This window comes from Penicillium lagena (assembly GCF_028827675.1).
Source record: "Penicillium lagena strain IBT 129212 chromosome Unknown utg000006l_segment0_segment0, whole genome shotgun sequence".
NCBI classification, from domain to species: domain Eukaryota; kingdom Fungi; phylum Ascomycota; class Eurotiomycetes; order Eurotiales; family Aspergillaceae; genus Penicillium; species Penicillium lagena.
The window spans coordinates 2,218,576-2,237,691 of record NW_026623227.1 but is presented as its reverse complement, the minus strand read 5'-3'; the positions used below and the strand labels follow the sequence as shown (position 1 = coordinate 2,237,691).

Here is a 19,116-nt window from a genome sequence, read left to right as displayed (position 1 = left end):
TGATAATAATTTCAGAACAAGACAAAACATCATGAATAAACACTGCTTCCCACACTATGAGTGAGTCGGCATGACCACCTTCGCCTTGGTGCTCGTCGCATCTTCACTGCGCCAGTGGCTCGTCACCGTCTTCTGCTGGGTATAGAATTGCAGACCAGGCTTGCCATAGAAGGTATTCGCACCACCACCGGCAATACTCTTCTTGTTACCAGTGAAGGAAAACATCGGCAGCGGCACAGGAATGGGCACGTTGATACCCAGCTGGCCAGCCTCGATATCCTTCTGGAAGCGCGAAGCAGTCGGGCCTGAGCGTGTGAAGATAGCAGCGCCATTGCCGTACTCGTTCGCGTTGATCAGGTTGATGGCGTCGTCCAGGGTGGGCGCGTTGACGCAGACGAGGACGGGGCCGAAGATCTCCTCGCGGTAGCACTTCATGTCAGGTGTGACGTTGGTGATGATCGTGGGACCGACGAAGTTGCCGTTGGGGTAGTTCTTCGGCTTGTAGCCACGGCCATCGAGGAGGATGGTGGCGCCCTCCGCCTCGGCGCTGGCAATCAGATCCTCAATGCGCTTCTTGCTCTCCGGGCTGATGACAGGCCCCAGGTCGGCGCCTTCTTCGAACCCACCGTTCACGTTGAGGGCCTTGGCCCGCTCGGCGATGTCAGGTAGCCACTCCTTCGTCTCGCCGACCATGACCACCGTGCTGAGAGCCATGCAGCGCTGGCCGGCAGCGCCGAAAGCAGCGCCGACAATGGCGTTGAGTGCATGGTTCTTGTTGCAGTCGGGCAGGACGGCGGCGTGGTTCTTAGCGCCCAGGTTGGCCTGCACGCGCTTGCCGTTCGCAGAGCCACGGGTGTAGATGTACTCGCCGGCCCGGTTGCTACCGACGAAGCTGATAGCCTTGATGGCGGGTGCGTCGAGAATGAAGTCCACCGTCTTCGCGGACCCGTGGACGATATTAATGACACCCGCCGGGAATCCGGCTTCCTTGGCTAGCTCGGCTAGGATCATTGCCGCGCCGGGGTCCCGCTCAGATGGCTTGAGTACTAGGCAGTTACCAGTCACCGTTGCAATGGGGATGCACCACAGGGGAATCATGGCAGGGAAGTCTGAATCGTCAATCAGTCCTGTTTCGTTCTCACACAAGATATTCGCGGGTAACTTACTAAACGGGCAGATGGCTGCCACAACACCAAGCGGCTCTCGGTAGCTGCGCGTCTCCATATCCTTAGCCACCTCCAACACCTCACCGGTCATCTGAGAAGGGATACCGCAAGCGGTCTCGGCAACCTGCAGACCACGCAGGACATCGCCCCTGGCATCGGCAAAAGTCTTGCCCTGCTCGAGGGTAATAGAGGAAGCAAGACGGTCCCAGTTGGCACGGATCAAGCTCACAAACTTGAACATGATCTGCTGCCTGGCCATGATGGAGGTAGCCCGCCAGGCGGGGAAGGCCTTCTCGGCGGAGCGGACAGCCGCCTGCAGTTCCTCATCGGTGCTCTGGGGCACACGGGTGACGAGGTTGTTCGTGGCTGGATCGTGGAGGTCAATCCAGGTCGACGCCTTGGAAGGCACGAACTCGTTGTCGAGAAAGTTGGCCGTGTCAATGGGGTTGGCGATCGGCTGGTGGTCCGTCGGGTATTCGGTTGCGGTTGTGGCGGCCGAGGTGGTTCCGCCGTTGAGCTGCCGGGCTGTGGCGTGGAGTCGGCGGGTAGCCGACAGCGATGCCGGAGAGGAACCGGTGCGTGTAGCCATGTTTACGATGGCTGGAGTGGTAGACTTGGGGGTGGTGGTGAGAGAGCGGGCAGACACGGGCGTGCGGGGGGTGGCGGCGCGGAGAGCGGGGAGGGAACGAGCCAGGGACCGACGGGCGGCCATTATGAGAAGAGATGAGAAGGATGAGGCAATCAGAGGGAGAAAGGGGAGAGAGAGAAGAGGGTGTGGCGAAGGGAGAAGGGAGAGAGAGACTATAAGCTGTAGTGGAACACCCTTCCAACGGGATTTACCCCAGGGCCGACAATAACCACCGACTGTCCATGTTCCCCATGATTACATAACTCGTGGGGTTCTCGATAAGGGCTCGGCGCGAACAGCCAATCAGGGAGCACCCAGTGGCCGAGACAGGAACACATCGAACTAAACACAGCATATCACCAAGTACGGGGAGGCAGGACTTTCCGAATCGACTGCGGCGTAGTTAGCTCGAGTGGGACGGCGGTTGCATTATTATGATTCTACACTGCCAGACGGGGTGGCCGACCCACATCGGACAGGTGGCCGAGCATGATCATGGTGAATACGGGTACAGGGCAATGGAACTCAAATTCACGCCTGAAACTAAATACTACTACACCCCGAAAGAAACATCATCAACATGGAACGGCAATCGCTGTGTGCGGTTTTATTGGGTAATTCTTCTTTTTCCCCATGCTCTTCCGAGAACCAACATCCCTTTACTCGGCAGACGACCGAGTAGCGCGCTTGGTGGCACCGCCCTTGCCAGTGTCGGCAGAGGAGCTGGTGGCCTCCGCCTTCTCCTTGCCGCCGGCCTGCTTGTCCTTCTTGGTCGGGGCAGGAGCCGGGCTGCTGGCGCCAATGGCGCTCACGATGATGAAGACCATGGTCGCCAGGATGGCAACCAGACCACCGGCCACCTCGGGCACGGCCTTGACGGCCTCGACGGGGTTCGCCTTGGCCAGGACCACGAACTGGTCGACCTTCTGGAGAACGAAGTTGACAGGGTCCTCCTTAAAGCTGACGCTGGGGCCCTGCGCCTCGGGGGTCTCGGGCTTGGGCCGGGTGGCCTCCTCCTCAGCCTCCTCGATGGGGAACTTGATATCGAAGGTCTCCTTGCGGAGCTTCTCGGCGTCCTCGACGGAGTGGCCCACGTAGATGTTGTCGAACAGGATGTCGTTCTGCATGGTCCAGATCTCAAAGCCAATGGCGCCCATGGGCTCGAAGTTGGCCGGGGTCTTGTCCTCATAGTAGCCGGGGTTGGCGATCTTGCGCGGCGCCCAGACGCCCTTGTAGGCCGGGTTCTCGATCAGAGGAGCGGACCACTTGCCCTTGTACTCGGGGTTCTTGATCATGGGGGCGGTCCACTCGCCGCAGCCAGAGACCTCGCTGCACTTGGGGTTGGGGACGGTGGGCGGGACCCAGTCGCCATCCTCCTCATCATCCCAGTCCTCGGGCTTCTCGGCCTCGGGGTCGGGGATGCTGTTGGGCTCGTCCACCAGCCAGTCCGCGGGCATGGTGGCCTCGGTATCGACAATCTCGTAGGGAGCCTCCTCATCCCAGTCCTCGGGCTTGGTCGCCTCCGGGTCAGGAATCTGGGCCTCGTCAACCCAGTCGGCGGGCTTCTTGTCCTTGGGGTCATCAATCTCCTTCTCCGGGTTGACGGGCGGGGCGAAGTGCTCGAGGAGGTTACCCTCGGAGACGGACTCGCCATTGACCAGGATCTCAAAGGTCTGGTCGGGCTTGACGATCAGGGTGTACAAGGAAGTGACCTTGGAGGTGCGGGCGACGGGAGGGGTCTTCAGGTGCTTCTCCTCGTACTCGCCGGTCTTGGGGTTCTTGTGACGGAAGATGAAGTGGACCTTGTTGGTGGCACCGCACTTGTCGGGACCGAACATGATCACGTAGGGAGTGCCGTTGGAGAACTCCTCCTGGTGGAGCTTCTTGTTCTCCTGGAGGAGCTTCAGGTAGGCGCCACCGCAGACCAGGGAGTCTATGAACCACCGGTTAACCGACGAACCAATTGCGTGGATGGAGGAATGGGCGCGACTTACTCTGCGGCTTCACCTCATACTGAACCACGAGGGTCTTTCCCTTGTTGTCAATCTTCTTGGGGAACTTGGCTGAGATGGCGTGGTGGGCAGCGGCGTTCTTGACGACCAGGCCCTTGTCACCCTCCATTCCCTTCAGGACGGTCGGTTCCTCGACGGCCCACTCGCCGACGTAGGCCCAGTCCTCATCCGACTTGGGGTCATCCTTCTTGGCGTTGGAGGGCTTCCACCGGGACTCCCAGCCCTCGGTGAACTGCTCGAGGAAGGGGGCCTTGAGGGTAGTCGGCTGGGGGGAGAGTGAATGGATGACTCGATGCAATTGGCGGCTGGGGGTCACTTACGGTGAAGGTGGGCTTCTCGATAATATCATTGGTGGCATCTGGGGCAGCCTCCTCCTCGGCACAGGCATAGCCCATGAGGGAAGCCGAGGAGACCAGCGCGGACGTGAGCGCGGTGGAGAAGCGCATGGTGAAATGAATGAAGACTGAATAGAAACAGGGGACGGGATGGGAAGCGCACAGCACCTGGGGGAGAGACGAAGGACAGCGTGAGGGAAAGCGGAGAAGCGGAGGTTATATACTCGCGCGAACAGTGAGGTGGCCTCTTTGGCTGCAGGCCCAATCGGGTTAGCCTGGCCCTGGCGGCCTTCGATCTACTTCTACAGTTACACTCACGACTCCGACAGGTGGTATCAGAATCATATTCCAATCAATCATGGATCGTAGTTATGCACCAGTAGTAGTGACCATGACCATCGCGCTTGCATGATGCTCTTGGCTGGACCGCAATGATCCCGCTCGGCGGTCACACCACACCGTGTCGCAATGCGTCCCACCAGTGGTTCCCTCGCTCTGCTCCCATTCGTATATGACCACTACCATCTCCCATCGCACCATGTCCGACACCACCAACAATGACCATCTGGTCCAGTCCACTGACCCGGAGCACCCGGCCAACCTGATCCCCGACCTCTGTCGCAAGTTCTACAATTGGGGCTGGGTCACCGGTACCGGTGGCGGCGTAAGTACCGATTTTGCCGAGCCAATGCCAACCAAGGGGAGCTGTGGTCGCTAATCATGATCATCACGAACATCAGGCCTCCATCCGCCAGGGCGAGCACATCTTCATCGCCCCCTCCGGGGTCCAGAAGGAATTGATCCAGCCGCAAAACATCTTCGTCATCCAATGGCCCACCAAAAAGTACCCAGCCACCGAGCGCAACTACATCCGCAAACCGCTCAAGCTCAACCCCTCGGCCTGCACGCCGCTGTTCCTCACGGCTTTTGAACAGGGCGCCGGCTGCTGCATCCACACGCACTCACAATGGGCCGTCCTGGTGACGCTGCTGGTGGAGCGGGAGAAGGGTCCCGACGCCTGCTTTGAGATTAGCAGCATCGAGCAGATCAAGGGGATTCCGCGCGGCAAGGGGAAGGGCATGCTGGGCTTCTTTGATACGCTGCGCATCCCCATTATCGAGAACACGGCCTTCGAGGAGGATCTGACCGCTGGTCTGGAGGCCGCCATGAACAAGTACCCGGACACCTATGCCGTGCTTGTTCGTCGACATGGAATGTAAGTGCTGACGGTTGGCTTATGTGTTCGGCTCCATCTAATTGTGCTTTGCAGCTATGTCTGGGGAGACGACGTGGCCAAGGCCAAGACCCAGTGTGAGAGCCTGGACTATCTGTTCCAGCTGGCGGTGGAAATGCACAAGCTGGGCCTTCCCTGGGTGAAATAGATATGATATTCGGCATCACGTATGAGCATTTATGTGTAGATGAATATGAAAGAGTTCGGTATAATATATAGGCTGATTGCGGGTAAAGTTGCAAGCCAGTCCCAATTTGGCGAGATCCATGATCTCCAATCTATTCGCATTCGGCGAATGCGCGACACACCACTACGGTCTATACACCGACTCCACGAACTTCACCTTGCTGACTGATCGGTATATTCTAATGGGATATGAAACGAACAGGCTGGCTGTATATCATCTAGTTCGGTATACCCTATACCAATTTGGCATAAAGTGGACGTAAGAAGAATGTATCGGTCTAAAGCTATGGTACAGCCATATGCATAGACTGCCAGATCTGTTCCTCGCCATCCTTCCACTGCTTTCTCTACGAGCGTTTGAATGACCCTCACCAGCTAAGGCTAACGCAACGCAACGCATTAACGCCATGCATTCGGAGAGGATATCATACAGAAACATAACAGATCAAATGCCCAAACCCCATAGAATAGGATAAATAGAAAAGAATTCCAGGTACAATTGACTCATGCCATCTTCTAGTGAAATTTGGCTGCTTCCACACTCCGCAAGTCATCCACTTAACACTACAGCTTGAACGTAGCAGTCGTTGTGGAAACAAAATGGCCGTCCTCTATTTGGTCCATGGGATGTTGTTATGGCTCGTACTACTCGAGGCTTTGGAAATGGCCAACTGCCAGACAAAGTACATGCGGAGGAGGGCCTGCTTCCTGTCATATAGTTCCCCAAACAAACCGTCTGGGCGGTCAACGTTTCTGCCGTCTCCATTCCACCCTCCGCCCACTCCGCTTGACCTTCCCAGCTGTACGTAACCAACTCCCTCCCTCCCCGTCCAGCTCTTGATCTGTTCATATCATTCTCTTATTTACCATTGACACCCATTCTCACTCAGTCCATCCTGCCTGCTTCCGGCAAACGCCATGGATCTCGACTCTGGTGACTCCCCATGGGGCGGTAGGCAGTCATGATACCACCTCTCTGCTCACCAAGCTGACTCGCGTTCCAGATGAGCCCTCTCACTTCAAAAGCGACCAGGTTCCGTCGAAACCAATGCCTGAGGAGGAGGGTGTGTGATTTCTTGTCGTTCCATTAAACCACCAAATCCCTCACTAACAGCTTCATCTTACCCTGCAGCAACTGCCCAACTCCAGGCCGACAGCGGACCCGCCGTTCGTTCGCCGCCCACCAGACGAGGCCCGCGAGGCACGCGCAAGATCAGTGCCCAGGCCACACGCTTAGAAGCTGTCGATAACACCGTTGATCCGCTCGGCCCGCTGGGAGAACCACCATCCGAGACTACTCCGACCACCGACGAAGCCCCAGCACCGCCTCGGAAGGAACCGTTCGCTGCACGCGGTGCGCGCCCACTGTCGTCTCCCTCTCAAGCTTCTACTGGGGAAATGGGAGACTCGGTCCATCTAGAAGAGGATGGTGGGGGATTCCGAGGCCCCCACCCGTGCAATTGCCGGTGGATACTGAGGGCGCAAAGCGACAATCACAGCCCAGTGTCAGCGTGGAACAGGCCGCGAAGCCGACATTTGACATCAACGTGGGGGATCCGCACAAAGTAGGAGATCTAACGAGCAGTCACATCGTCTATCAAGTCCGGACAAAGGTACGGTGCATTTCTTCCGCGGAGAATGGTCAGTGGCTGACAGTTTCGGGGGGTATCTAGACCACATCCAAGGCATACCGCGTGCCCGAATTCGCCGTCAGCCGGCGATACCGCGACTTCCTTTGGCTTTATAACTCTCTACACAACAGTAACCCGGGAGTGGTTGTTGCGCCTCCGCCCGAGAAGCAGGCCGTTGGCCGGTTCGACACGAACTTCGTAGAGTCCCGGAGAGCTGCACTTGAGCGGATGCTGAACAAGATTGCGGCCCATCCGATCCTTCAACATGATGCGGATTTGAAAATCTTCCTGGAGAGTGAGGCGTTCACCGTCGATGTCAAGAACAAGGAGAACCGGGAGCCCGATATTGGCCAGAGCAAGGGCATGCTGAGCTCGTTCGGCATCTCTGTCGGGGGAGGAGGCAAGTTCGTGGAGCATGACGATGTAAGCACACTTCACCCGATCCCAACTGCCATTACTGACATCGGAATAGTGGTTCCACGACCGCAAGATCTATTTGGATGCTTTGGAGAACCAATTGAAAGGATTGTTAAAAGCCATCGATACGGTAGTTGCGCAGCGCAAGGGTCTTGCCGAAGCAGCGGGTGACTTTTCGGGGTCCCTTCACGCCTTGGCCGCGGTCGAGCTGTCTCCTGCCCTGTCCGCCCCGCTTGACGGGTTATCAGAGTTGCAGCTGCGCATTCGCGAGTTATACGAGCGTCAGGCGCAGCAGGACGTTCTAACGCTCGGGATCACGATCGACGAGTACATTCGCCTGATTGGCAGCGTTAAGATGGCATTTTCACAGCGGCAAAAGGCCTTCCACAGCTGGCATGCCGCCGAGTCAGATTTGCAAAAACGCAAGCACACGCAAGATAAATTGTTGCGCCAAGGCAAGACTCAGCAAGACCGACTGAACCAGGTCAATGCCGATGTGGCCGATGCAGAGCGCAAGGTTCATCAGACACGGCTTTTGTTTGAGGATATGGGTCGGTTGATGCGGAATGAATTGCAAAGATTCGAGAAGGAGAAGGTAGAGGACTTCAAGTCTGGCGTGGAGACATTTCTGGAGAGTGCCGTCGAGGCTCAGAAGGAGGTAGGTGCTTTTGCTCATTTCGAAGTTTCCGAGGGCTAACAACATACACTGCAGTTAATTGAGCTCTGGGAGACATTCCTACTGCAACTGGATGCCGGCGAAGAAGGACTTCCCTATTATGTTCCTCCATCGACCGCTGGCGAGAGCGGCGAGGGATCCGCCCCGGCGTCTGCTAGCGGCGAACCAGCCACCGTGGCCGCGGAAGATGAGTCGTGATATCTGGTTGCCCAGCGTTTCGGATCTTCTGTACAAAATACGAAGCTGGCTCCTGTTTTGGTCTGTGGTGGATCCTTCTTTTTAACTATCTTTGTGTCACGGTATAACTTGATGAGTGTCAGCGAGTTGTTGCGCCTTTGTCTGTTCCACTTGATAATCTTCATTCAAATACCACTGTTGCGATTGTCAAAAATTACTCTTGCGACGTAGGACACATCACGAATATACAAATAATGAGTATCTATTTGATGAGATAGTATCAACCCAATTGATATAGTACAGCCAGAAACAAAAGACAAAAAAAAACGGACACCTTATTTCTTCTTCCCAGACCCCGACCCAGGCCCATGCTGAGGCTCGTCCTGCCCAAACGAACTAATCAAATCCAACAAATTATCTTCCTCCTCCTGCTCAGCCTGCGCCTGCGCCCTAGCCGCCCTCGCAGCCTCTTCATCCGCTTTGGCATCGGCGGCAGTCTTCTCCCCCTTTGCACCAGGAGCAGTAGAGGCAGAGGCAGGTTCTGCAGCCGGCGAACTAGCATCCCAACTGCGACCAAAGCGCGCGCGGAACGCAGCCAGTCGGCCCGCCTCATCCTCTTCCACATTCATCAGCTTGCTGCTGGACGGGTTCCACAGGAGCGAGTTGCGCGTGTCGCGCGTGGAGCGGTAGACGGGCGCTGGTGAGGTGGTGCGGTGCGTGAACGTGCTACCGTCTGAGAGGGTAATGAGTTGCGTGAAGGTGTAGGGACGCTTCGGGCGCCGGAGGAGCGTTGCGTGGCGGCATTGAGAGCAGATGAAGGTTGTTGCGGCGCCGATGGTGGATGATGATGAGGATCCGGGGAGGAGTGGTGTTGTCGTCGTGGTGAGTGTGGCCGCCGAGCGGCGGAGGGGGATGTGCATTGACATTGCTGTCTGAATGGCGTCAACCCGGTAAAGAGAGGGAATATTGGGGGTTGGCAATGCGATTATTGCGCGGCGGAAGAGAAGACGGAGGCGTGAAGTTTGAGCCGTTGGCCAGAAAAATTATGTAAGCCAGCCCGTTTTGAACATTCTCGCGGGATGGGAGCTCCGACTCTTCGCTGGATCCTAATTGACAGAGTCTGCGATATGGATTGGCCGTGTCTGGACAGTGCTTGGGTTTTTGATCTGACTTTGTCTCTCTGTGCTATCCCCTGAGCCATCTCCTGAGCGTCTCTTAAGGGCTCTGCCCGCTTGATCCTCGGCGGGATGAAGCTCGCACTTCCGCGAGGTGTGGTCCGGAGTGAGTTTCACAGCTTATTCGCACCCCGCGGAACTTGCACTGATTGTCTGCTCTAGGAACACAATATCTGGACTCATGGACTCCTGCGTACCTGCGGTCTTGCATCTCCATCCAACCCCGTGTTGATTGTCGCCAACCATGGTGCTCTCGCCGGTACACCAGCGACGCCGTAGCGTCCTTACAAGGGACTAGAACCGCGCAAGAAACAAAACCCCCAACTACGAGCACACAACACACTACGGCCACCACGGCTTCCTCATCCTCATTACCCGATCAAGTCCGCCTCCTCATGCGCCGAGTCCCATACCCCGTGGCTATCATCACGGCCACCGATCCCTCCGGCCCGCCCGACACAAGCGCATTCCGCGGAATGACTGTCTCATCCTTCAATACTGTCACACTCTCTCCGCAGCCTGTGATCTCATTCAACGTGCGGCGACCCTCGGAGACATTAAACGCCCTGCTCGCCTCACGACGGTTCTTGGTGCATTTGCTATCCCCGGGCCCCGCGACGGCGACACTAGCTCGGGACTTTTCAAAGGGGAATACAACTCTCGCATCCATGCTGGGCGGCCATGGAGAGTTTGAGTTTGAGGGGTTGGCTGCTGATCCCGAGACGGGGAGTGAATCGGAACGACCGCTGCCCATTCTTCGGCGAAGACATGCTACAAAAACAAGTGTTGACTTCCCCTTCGTGTTTGAGTGCGCCCTCCACCCGCACCAGATCGATATTCATGATCATTCGATTATTCTAGGGACTGTTATCCGCACGATTCAGAGCGTTGATACCGCACTGGCATCCACCGAGGAGGGCGATTCGGAAGACCTACCAGACCGGCTATGTTTGACGTATGCGAACACCCGGTTTTGGAAGATGGGCACTCAGATTTGAATACCCTCTCTCTGGCACTGTACATAAATTATTATCTTTTGCACGAGGCTGTACCATATATATACAATTCCATCCACGACGCTATGCCGTACCGCTCTTAGCGCCAATTCCTCGAATCTTCTCATCTTTAAATTCGCAACCTGCTCCAACCAACCACGAATAAAAGCCATGGAGCCCGACAACGGTCTTGTCTTCGTGAATGTAGCCCATCCCGATGAAATCCATGCCAAAGACACGCAGCGAACAATCCGGAAGCGCGTCATGCGCGACATTGGTCGCTCGCGACGAAGACAGAAACGCCCCCCGGCCCTGACCTTCGCTTGGCAACCGACCAGTATCTCCCCGACTCTATCTCTAGAATCAAGTTCGTTGCCCGTGGAGCTAGACCCGCGAGCTCGCGAACTGATTCACTTCAGTATGACCATAACCCACACTTTCACCTCTCATTCAGAACTAATCGATATGCAGTGCACGCCGAAGCCGATTATCAATATCGCCCATTCCGAACAGTCTGGTTCACTATGTCTCTGCACGACCATAGTGCCTTCAGGCTAGCCCTGGCCAATGCAGCTATGTTTCTGGATGAGAAGCACCATCCCCAGACCTTCCGCTACGATCATTGCCATGAAGCGCTGAAGTACTATGGCCAGTGTGTTCGCCAGATCACCGACCGGCTTGCAGATCCAACAGACTGTACCAGCGAGGGTGTTGTCACCACAATCCTCGGACTGATCTGTCACGATGTTTGTTCTTCGCGCTCACTTTAGTTCTCTGTCTGTACGCGCTGATATTCTGGAACAGTTATACGTGGGCACATGGGATCGCTGGGCGTATCATATTCGTGGCCTGGAGCGAATATTCCAAATCAGAGGCGGGTTTCACGGTTTGAATGGGAATCTTCATCTCTTCGCTTACTGGTTCGATGTTATGGGCTCCGTTCTTCAGGACAGTCCGCCGCGTCTATCTGGGTATCCTTCTCCTTCCAGCTTTCCAAACAAATGGCGGAGTGCGCCTTTCAAAAGCATACTCAGTGAACTATACGTGCACTCTGAGGATCTCGCTCTCGCCATCAACCGAATCGCTGCTGTGTCTGATTTTGTGAATGCCTATTGTCGTCGACCCCGATTCTGGACACAGGAAGATGATCTCAGTCCTCTCAGCATGCTGAGTCCGGCTACTCATATATTACTGTCCCTGTCACGATTTGATGCCGCCGACAATTCAAATTGTTTTGAATTTGTTCATGAAATGACGCGTCTTGCTTTGCTTATCTTACTGGCGGGACTGAAAAGTGCTTATGCATTGGCAGCAGCAGAGATGGGCTTGCTTCAGAGCAAATTATCTCGTCTGCTTCGTGGAGACGTGACTGATAACTCTTCATTTATATTGCCCGGTCTGCAAGTCTGGTCTCTTGTGACTGCTGCATTGCTTCAAACTCCAGGCCCAGAAAGAAGCCTCTACGTCCAGGAGATCTCTCGAAGGATGTCTGCCATTCACCTCGCCGACGGCTCAGCTACAATCGATTTTTCTCGTCAGATAGTCTGGATCGAAATCCTTGGACAACCAGACACTATAAAATCTTTAATATCCGAGATTGACACTGCTCACTCCACAAGAACAAAATACAGAACACCATCACCTTGACGAATTCCAACTTAACCACCCGTGATACCACCACTAACAGAAATAATCTGCCCCGTAATCCAACGACTCTTCTCCGACACCAACAGCAGCACCGCATCCGCAATATCGGCGGTTGTCCCAACCCGCATCTCCGCCCTCGTCATAGGGACGAGCATACCGTCAATTTTCTCAGCTTGCTCTTTCGGCAAAGCACCCGTGGCAACAGGGCCCGGCGAGACAGTATTGACAGTCACGCCATGCTCACGGCCCAGTTCCATAGCCATTGAGTACGTCAGCGCGTCCAGGGCTGCCTTGGCGGACCCATAGACGGCGACGGGCGCCATGCCCAGCTTGGAGGCAATGGAGCCGATGTTGATCACCCGGCCGCCGCGGGGCATGTGTGGGATAGCAGCTTGCAATACGAATAACGGCGCATATACTATTGAGGAGAATATGGCGTCAAGGGATGTCCTCGTTGCTTGCAGGGCGCTGTGGGGTGCGCCAGCTGCGGCGTTGTTGACTGCCAGATATGGTCAGTTCGCTTCACTATACAATAAATATTTCTTCCGGAAGCCAGAGCGACCTGAAAAAGGACAATCAAAGCTCCCTAAGACGAAATAAGGCAGGGGGTTAGGGGTTTCACTCACCAACAATATCAACATGATCCACCCCAAACGCAGCAAGCGTCCCATCCACCAGCTTCCGCGCCCCCTCGACCGTCGTCACATCCGCCTGCACGACAGTAGCATCGCCCCCCTCGTCAACAATCCGCTGCGCAACGGCCGCTGCGCGTGAGGCGCTAGCATCCGCGACGTGGTTGATAGTCACGCGGACACCATTACGAGCCAGCGCGAATGCAATCCCGGCGCCGATGCCAGTTTCCCGGCTGGAGCCTGTAACGATGGCGACTTTGCCGGCTAGGGAAAGGGTGTCTGGGGCCATTGAAACGGAGGGGGGATGTCTTGATGTATGAGATGAGCTCGTAGGAGTTTAGACAAGGGATCAGAAGCATGGAATGGAAAGAGCTGAATTGCAAAATAAAAATGAATTGGAATTGGGAGGAATGGTAGGCATGAGGAACCTCCTCTATTTAAGTATCTTTTTTAGGCAGGCTCCTCGAGCTAGAAGAGCCGGTCAGGCGACAATTGGCCGTCGTCTTGTCGGGATGCTGGTTATAGATGGCTGAGGCGCGCTAGTCCCGATTAGAAAAACGGTGGTGTCTTAGGCGCATTTAGCTAAATCTCGCTAGTTCCAAAGCGGCTAGTTGCCAGCCAGAAAGGGAAATTAGTGTCCTCCTTCCAATATTATTATTGGGGGCGAACTTGAGCGCTCGTTACGATATTCGATTTGCTTTGCGAAATCTGGCCGGAGTTAGGTCTTTATTTTTGGTGTTAGGACGCAAAGGATGCAGCAAATCTAAATACCTGCTGGACTAAAAAGATATCCTGGGCAAAGTCCAACCCTAAATATACGAGTCAAAGTAGAGCAAACTTCTACGGGGGCAAGAATGTATATAGAAACAGAGTCTTATTTTGTATTTAGAACAAAACTGCCATTCATCTCGCTTGAAGCCGATCTATCCGAAAGATGTCCCATCGCGAAGTACCGGTGTCATCACCGGAGTAGGAGAGCCAAATTCATGGCCAACCCCATTTCCAGAGCGGCGAGTCGACAAGACATGACCAGAAGAACATGGGCAAGGCAAGCAACGATAAGCCGAGTAGATGAAACCAACAACAAGGTGGAACGGTGGAGCAGGAGCACATGAGACTGAGATGTTGACCGTTGGTGCAGCCAGACACGAGACTTAAGGAAGTCGGGAGTCTCGCACAAGAGCCACAGAGATCAGGTTAATGGCGTGCTGGACTCGAATGGCCACTTCCACTCCGACTACCGCCGCTGCCACTACCAGTTCCACTTCCCCGGCTTGCTGCACGTTGGAACGGGCTCAGGACAGGGCGACTGCCCTGGCTGAAAGACCCGTTTCCATCGGACCCAGAGCTCTTCCCGTGTTCGGCGAGTAGCTCGGAGAGATCAACCTGAAGAGGAAACTGGCTGTTGGCGTCGACGAACTCGGACCCGTATTGACTGCTGCGAGCGGAGCGATTGGAGAACGATCGATCACGGCTGTTGACATCCGACCCGAAATATGAGTTGCCGAACGGAGACACCGGGAGCTGTGGCGGGAACGATGCTTGGGCAGGACTCGCTGGCTGCGACGACGTGGCGTGAACGAGGGAGGACACATTTTGCAGAGGGCTCGATCGTGCCGGCGGGAAGCTAAGTGCCAGCAGGGACCGGCCATTGAGGGCAGTCGTCGTTGATGATTCGCTGGTCTCCGGGGGTGGGTTGGTGCCAGGCAAGTTACCCTCGGGTGTAAGGGGTCCCGTTTCCAAGAGCATCTGCTGCTGGTGCTGCTGGATGGACTGCTCAATGCTAGACGCCTGCTGCCAGAGGTGACTGATACGCATCTGGTGATCCTGCACGGAGTGGGTGATGCTGTTGAATTGCTCTTGGAAAGTGGCCTCCAACTTGGCATGGTCCTGCTCTCTTGCAAACTGCTCTGCCGCACGGCGTTCTCGTTCGTTCAACCCTTGCGCGTTGGCCGAGATGATGCGCTCGTACTGCTCGTTCAGCCGTGTACGGCGGCTTTGAAGGCGCTCCCGCTTTTGGATCGTCAGGTTCAACTCCGACTGCAAGGTTTGCACTTCCTGGTTGGCATCAGAGCGTGCAGCAGCTAAGTCCTCCTTGGCTGAATTGAGAAGTTCGAGCTCGCGCTCATATTCGGCCTTTTGGGTAGACCATTGCTCCATCTCTTCCTCCGGCACGGTTTCCAAGGTATCGAGTTGAACCTCCAGCACCGCAGTAGCTTCCTCCGTCTGTCGAATATTCCGCTCCAATTGGAGCGACCGCTGCTTTTGTCTGTTCTCATCTGTACCGCTTTGGAGACGATGGTTGTAATTCTCCAGTTCCTTCCGGATCTTTGAAATCACGACTTTATGGTCGCTCTTTGCCTTTTTGAGTCGAGAGCGCTTCTCATTTAGTTTGGCCTCTGCGTTAACAATGGAGTTTTTCAGCGTCGTCGTAGGGGAGGAGGGTCGGTAGGGAGGCTGTATGGGAGTTGGGACCGCAGATACAACTATTCGATCCTGTGAGACACAATAGAGGAGTAGACGTTGAAGGCGTGAAGCTTACCTTGCTCTGTGTCAGCCGGCGCAGGAGTCTTGACACTTATGGCACAGATTTCCTCGTTCGTATCGCTGCGAAGAAATGAGCAGGTGTAGGCACAGTTGGGTGCAAGCCCGGAGATCTCGCCCCGCCACTGGACCACACCCGCTCCTTTGGTAGTATCTGAGACCCTGCATAACGTTGCTGTGGCCCATAAAGCTCCATTGACGCAGACGTAAAACGGTTCCATTTCGCCTTCCAGGCGGCCGGCCTCGTAGGCACCTGAGACAGTTGGATCATCGACGGCGAGATCGCCAGCGGCAAACTTGATGGAAGAACTGTCCACATCCGTAACCCATACCAAGCCATCGTCGAGAGAGACACCTTGAAGGTCCTCCTCAGTCATTGTAACGCCACGAGTAGTCTTGGATAGTGTCCGCGAATGTTCGTATTCTCGCATGACCGTGACTTTTGTGCTGGCGAGGGCGGCCCAAAACGGTTGACGGCTTCGGACCTGGTTGGCTTGTCGTCTGCGTTTCTTTGCGGAGGTCAAACGATCCTTGCCCTCCTTGCTGATCATGAACTGGCCATCTGGCCCCACGAAAGAAGAGGAAACACTGGCAGCGGATTCGAGTGCAGAGTCGACCTGGGTTTGCGAACCAGCCGACGCTTCGGTGTCCCCGCGCTTGCCGGTCCGCGGTGGTACAGGCGATCGATTCTTAGCCATCGATCGTCTTGCCATAGCAGTACCCGCTTGTGCAAGGATGTGAACAGCGAGAAGACTCCGAATCCAACTTGGCGATGTCTGTCCTTCGGAGCGTCGGAACTCGGCGGGTAACAAGTGCGAGTATTGAGACAGGAGATCGGGGCTGAAAAGTTTTGAAGAAACAAGATGCCCCGTCACAAAATCTTGTACACCTTTGCTGCGAATGATGTGAAGAAGCAGAACAATCCCGACACAGAGGGCATTGCCCCCACCGTTCTTTCCGGACCCTCCGCCACCGAGCGTGATCGCGACTTGGACATGTGCGAGGTCGATGGCAAAGTTTTGCGCCCATGTCCACATGAATAGGCCCCAGAATAGTAGGCAGAACCCATCCATCGCGATCATCGTCCCCAGAGATGGCGTGCCGGCGGGACCCTGGAAAATATCGAAATTGGACGACAAGGAACCGGCGGCCGCGCCACTCGGGGGCATGAAGGTCAGGGAGGCGAACAAGAACTGAACGAGGGTGAGGACCATTGGCGGAAGCTGTAGGAGAAAAATCAAGATGGCGATCGTATCGTACATGGGACACGACTTGAGGATGGTCGAAGCGAGCTGCAGAGGGTTGATTGACGCGTTAGAGCCCGACCGTTTCGAGACTCCGTTGCGAGAGGCGTGGCCGGCGATAATGCCATTATGCGGCATCGCACCGTTTCCATTTGCTTGTCCACACGCCATATCCGCCGCCTTGCCGTGCCCATTTACCAGCCCACGCACACTGTCATCCACCCTTGTCCCATCCGCGCCTTTACTTGCCGCGACTGCCGGAAACGTCACCGCAGGGTCGCTTGTGGATCGAGACGAAGCCAGATCGAGGTGAGCGGACGCGCCCGGGCTTGCGGAACCGTTGCCAGGGTTGCCGTTCAGCTGGTTGCTTGACTTTTGCTTGGTTACTTTCTTCCCGGGACCGACGAGGCCATTGTCGTGCCGATTGTTCTGATTCTTCCTAGCCGCAGCAGATGAGCGTGGCATGGACGAGAGAGCCCGAAACCCAGGTCCGAGTCAGCTTGGCGAGATGAAGCCAAGGACTTGGACCAGGCAGGAAAAGAGGGCCGAGGAGGGGGCGGAAAGAGAAGGAAGGTGGGTGAGGCGGGCGATCTTCGGGAAAGGCAGATCGATGAAGGATGGACGAATGAGGGAGGAGAATGGGGGGTTTAGAGGAGAGAGAAAAGATGAAGGTCGGAGGGAGAGGAAAGAAGAAGGTGGAAGCAATTGATTGCGGCTGCGAAGCGAAGAGAACGGGTTGGTCACGGTACGGTAACGGGCCTTGCAGATCACTCTGATTTACCGTATGGCGTTACTCTGGTATAGATTCACTTTTTTATTTTATTTTATTATTATTCTGTAATCTGTTCTTGCAACTGGAAAATCCGGGTTGAATGACCCAATTCTCTCCTCTGCACTCTCTTCCTCACCCCGTGTCATCCCCATTGCGCGGTCCTGCAGGGTTTGTCGATCAGGAATGCTCCAGGCAAGGCCGATACGACATGATCACGATGTGGCCCTACCTAAAGCCAAGGTGCTTGCTGCCGGACAGCTCAGCAGTAGGGACTCGTCACCTAGACGATTCATGACAACTGGCTACGAGGTCGCCAGGTCATGCAACGCGGATAGCTGCGCATCGGCCAATCCCCGTCGGGCCCCCAATAATATTGTCTGTCGGTGACTGGTCCAAAAAAGGACTCTTAGGCAAACTAGATTTGAATTCAATCTCCGGAGTCTCGGCTGCTCGGTTTCATCCAGTTGGAAAGCGCGAGGCTGAGATTTGCCAGGGGATATTTGAAACGGTGCCCCCGTCTCCTCTGGTCCCTTTTTTTTCTGGCTCGAAAACAATCGCACGGTCATATCAGACCGACTCGACGATCTACCGTTCCGTGAGCCGTGTGCTGCGGGGTTATCCTTGCCTGGGATGTGCAACTCGATCCATGGGCTACTTCACGATGTGTACGGCACGATTCGTGGAATATTGGTAGACTAACTACAATTCAGAATCCCATGACCCCAGGATCGAATTGGCCCCAGGCTGGGGGATCTTCACATGCTCGGCAACTGATCTATCTCGCCGACACGGAAGTCCGCAACGGCGGTCCACTTGAATTTCTGCGCAAATCGGCTTGTGGACTATGAAAGTACAAGAGACATACTACAATCCATCCGACCGCTTTCTGTCTGGCCGTATCCAGTACCGAGAAATGGTGGGAGGCCTGATCGTATACACCGTATCACCATGTGTTCGGTGCGTCCAGGCAGATACCATCTATGAGCAATACGGGATTCAGTGCGAGTGGTCTAGTTCGCCGGGTGAGTCCAACCCCTCCTACACAGGATTCCGTACCGGGCGAACTATCTTCCAATTGCGCCAACCGCCCTGGCTTGGCATAAGGTTTACGTGCCGATCCACCCTGGCTTTAGTATAGATCGGCATCCTACCCGGGCTTGATCTTCTCCCGTTTCGTTCATGCATGCGAAATCATGGGATTTGTGTTTGGTCTGGTCGATCTAGCACGCCATTGGGATGAAAACACAGTCGCAAAATTCAAGGTCATGACCGGCCCCACGTCTGGTAACCACTACCAAGCCTTGGATCGGGACCGATAAATGGTTCAACCAGAAAGTTTCCGCCGGTCGATCATCTCGCTCTTCCTACTCGTTCCGGACTCTCCTCGACCCAGTAGTTTGCCTTTGCATCGGCACGATCACCGACACAGCATCCAGGGATCTCGATGATAATCAGTCCGCCCCTCCTTTCCACACTTTCCAAGGTGATGGCGACAGTGACAAACGGCCTGCACGGCGACGGTCCTTCTTTTCGCTCTTTTGCGTTAGTGTATGTACCCTGAACCCCCACTTAGCGGATCAAAATATCGGTGACGTGCCAGGGTTTTTGATTTTCCCTTTGACTACGTTACAGAAAAATTTTTAGA

General features: G+C 55.3%; 9 protein-coding genes across 9 annotated transcripts; 4 read left to right on the top strand and 5 right to left on the bottom strand.

The window, feature by feature from the left end:
- Positions 1 to 54: 54 nt before the first annotated feature.
- On the bottom strand, positions 55 to 1,878 carry N7510_009044 (CoA-acylating methylmalonate-semialdehyde dehydrogenase; the record flags this gene model as incomplete). Its single annotated transcript, XM_056980969.1, has 1 exon — positions 55 to 1,878. One exon carries the CDS (start codon positions 1,876 to 1,878, stop codon positions 55 to 57), a length of 1,824 nt encoding a protein of 607 aa, XP_056831178.1.
- Positions 1,879 to 2,453: 575 nt separating this feature from the next.
- clxA (calnexin) lies at positions 2,454 to 4,252 on the bottom strand (the record flags this gene model as incomplete). Its single annotated transcript, XM_056980968.1, has 3 exons — positions 2,454 to 3,727; positions 3,789 to 4,071; positions 4,127 to 4,252. 3 exons carry the CDS (start codon positions 4,250 to 4,252, stop codon positions 2,454 to 2,456), a joined length of 1,683 nt encoding a protein of 560 aa, XP_056831177.1.
- Positions 4,253 to 4,679: 427 nt separating this feature from the next.
- mde1 (methylthioribulose 1-phosphate dehydratase MDE1) lies at positions 4,680 to 5,523 on the top strand (the record flags this gene model as incomplete). Its single annotated transcript, XM_056980967.1, has 3 exons — positions 4,680 to 4,805; positions 4,882 to 5,357; positions 5,412 to 5,523. 3 exons carry the CDS (start codon positions 4,680 to 4,682, stop codon positions 5,521 to 5,523), a joined length of 714 nt encoding a protein of 237 aa, XP_056831176.1.
- Positions 5,524 to 6,479: 956 nt separating this feature from the next.
- Positions 6,480 to 8,483, top strand: N7510_009041 (sorting nexin 1; the record flags this gene model as incomplete). The annotated part of the gene is made up of 7 exons (XM_056980966.1): positions 6,480 to 6,513; positions 6,566 to 6,625; positions 6,676 to 6,971; positions 7,049 to 7,174; positions 7,235 to 7,615; positions 7,665 to 8,267; positions 8,322 to 8,483. 7 exons carry the CDS (start codon positions 6,480 to 6,482, stop codon positions 8,481 to 8,483), a joined length of 1,662 nt encoding a protein of 553 aa, XP_056831175.1.
- Positions 8,484 to 8,797: 314 nt separating this feature from the next.
- Positions 8,798 to 9,388, bottom strand: N7510_009040 (mitochondrial 54S ribosomal protein bL31m; the record flags this gene model as incomplete). The annotated part of the gene is made up of 1 exon (XM_056980965.1): positions 8,798 to 9,388. One exon carries the CDS (start codon positions 9,386 to 9,388, stop codon positions 8,798 to 8,800), a length of 591 nt encoding a protein of 196 aa, XP_056831174.1.
- Positions 9,389 to 10,032: 644 nt separating this feature from the next.
- N7510_009039 (flavin reductase family protein) lies at positions 10,033 to 10,635 on the top strand (the record flags this gene model as incomplete). The annotated part of the gene is made up of 1 exon (XM_056980964.1): positions 10,033 to 10,635. One exon carries the CDS (start codon positions 10,033 to 10,035, stop codon positions 10,633 to 10,635), a length of 603 nt encoding a protein of 200 aa, XP_056831173.1.
- Positions 10,636 to 10,803: 168 nt separating this feature from the next.
- Positions 10,804 to 12,279, top strand: N7510_009038 (uncharacterized protein; the record flags this gene model as incomplete). The annotated part of the gene is made up of 3 exons (XM_056980963.1): positions 10,804 to 11,050; positions 11,104 to 11,378; positions 11,437 to 12,279. The coding sequence occupies 3 exons, from the start codon at positions 10,804 to 10,806 to the stop codon at positions 12,277 to 12,279; spliced, it is 1,365 nt and encodes a 454-aa protein (XP_056831172.1).
- An 11-nt stretch (positions 12,280 to 12,290) lies between these two features.
- Positions 12,291 to 13,200, bottom strand: N7510_009037 (SDR family NAD(P)-dependent oxidoreductase; the record flags this gene model as incomplete). The annotated part of the gene is made up of 2 exons (XM_056980962.1): positions 12,291 to 12,778; positions 12,906 to 13,200. The coding sequence occupies 2 exons, from the start codon at positions 13,198 to 13,200 to the stop codon at positions 12,291 to 12,293; spliced, it is 783 nt and encodes a 260-aa protein (XP_056831171.1).
- A 908-nt stretch (positions 13,201 to 14,108) lies between these two features.
- N7510_009036 (uncharacterized protein) lies at positions 14,109 to 17,164 on the bottom strand (the record flags this gene model as incomplete). Its single annotated transcript, XM_056980961.1, has 2 exons — positions 14,109 to 15,397; positions 15,454 to 17,164. The coding sequence occupies 2 exons, from the start codon at positions 17,162 to 17,164 to the stop codon at positions 14,109 to 14,111; spliced, it is 3,000 nt and encodes a 999-aa protein (XP_056831170.1).
- Positions 17,165 to 19,116: the final 1,952 nt, after the last annotated feature.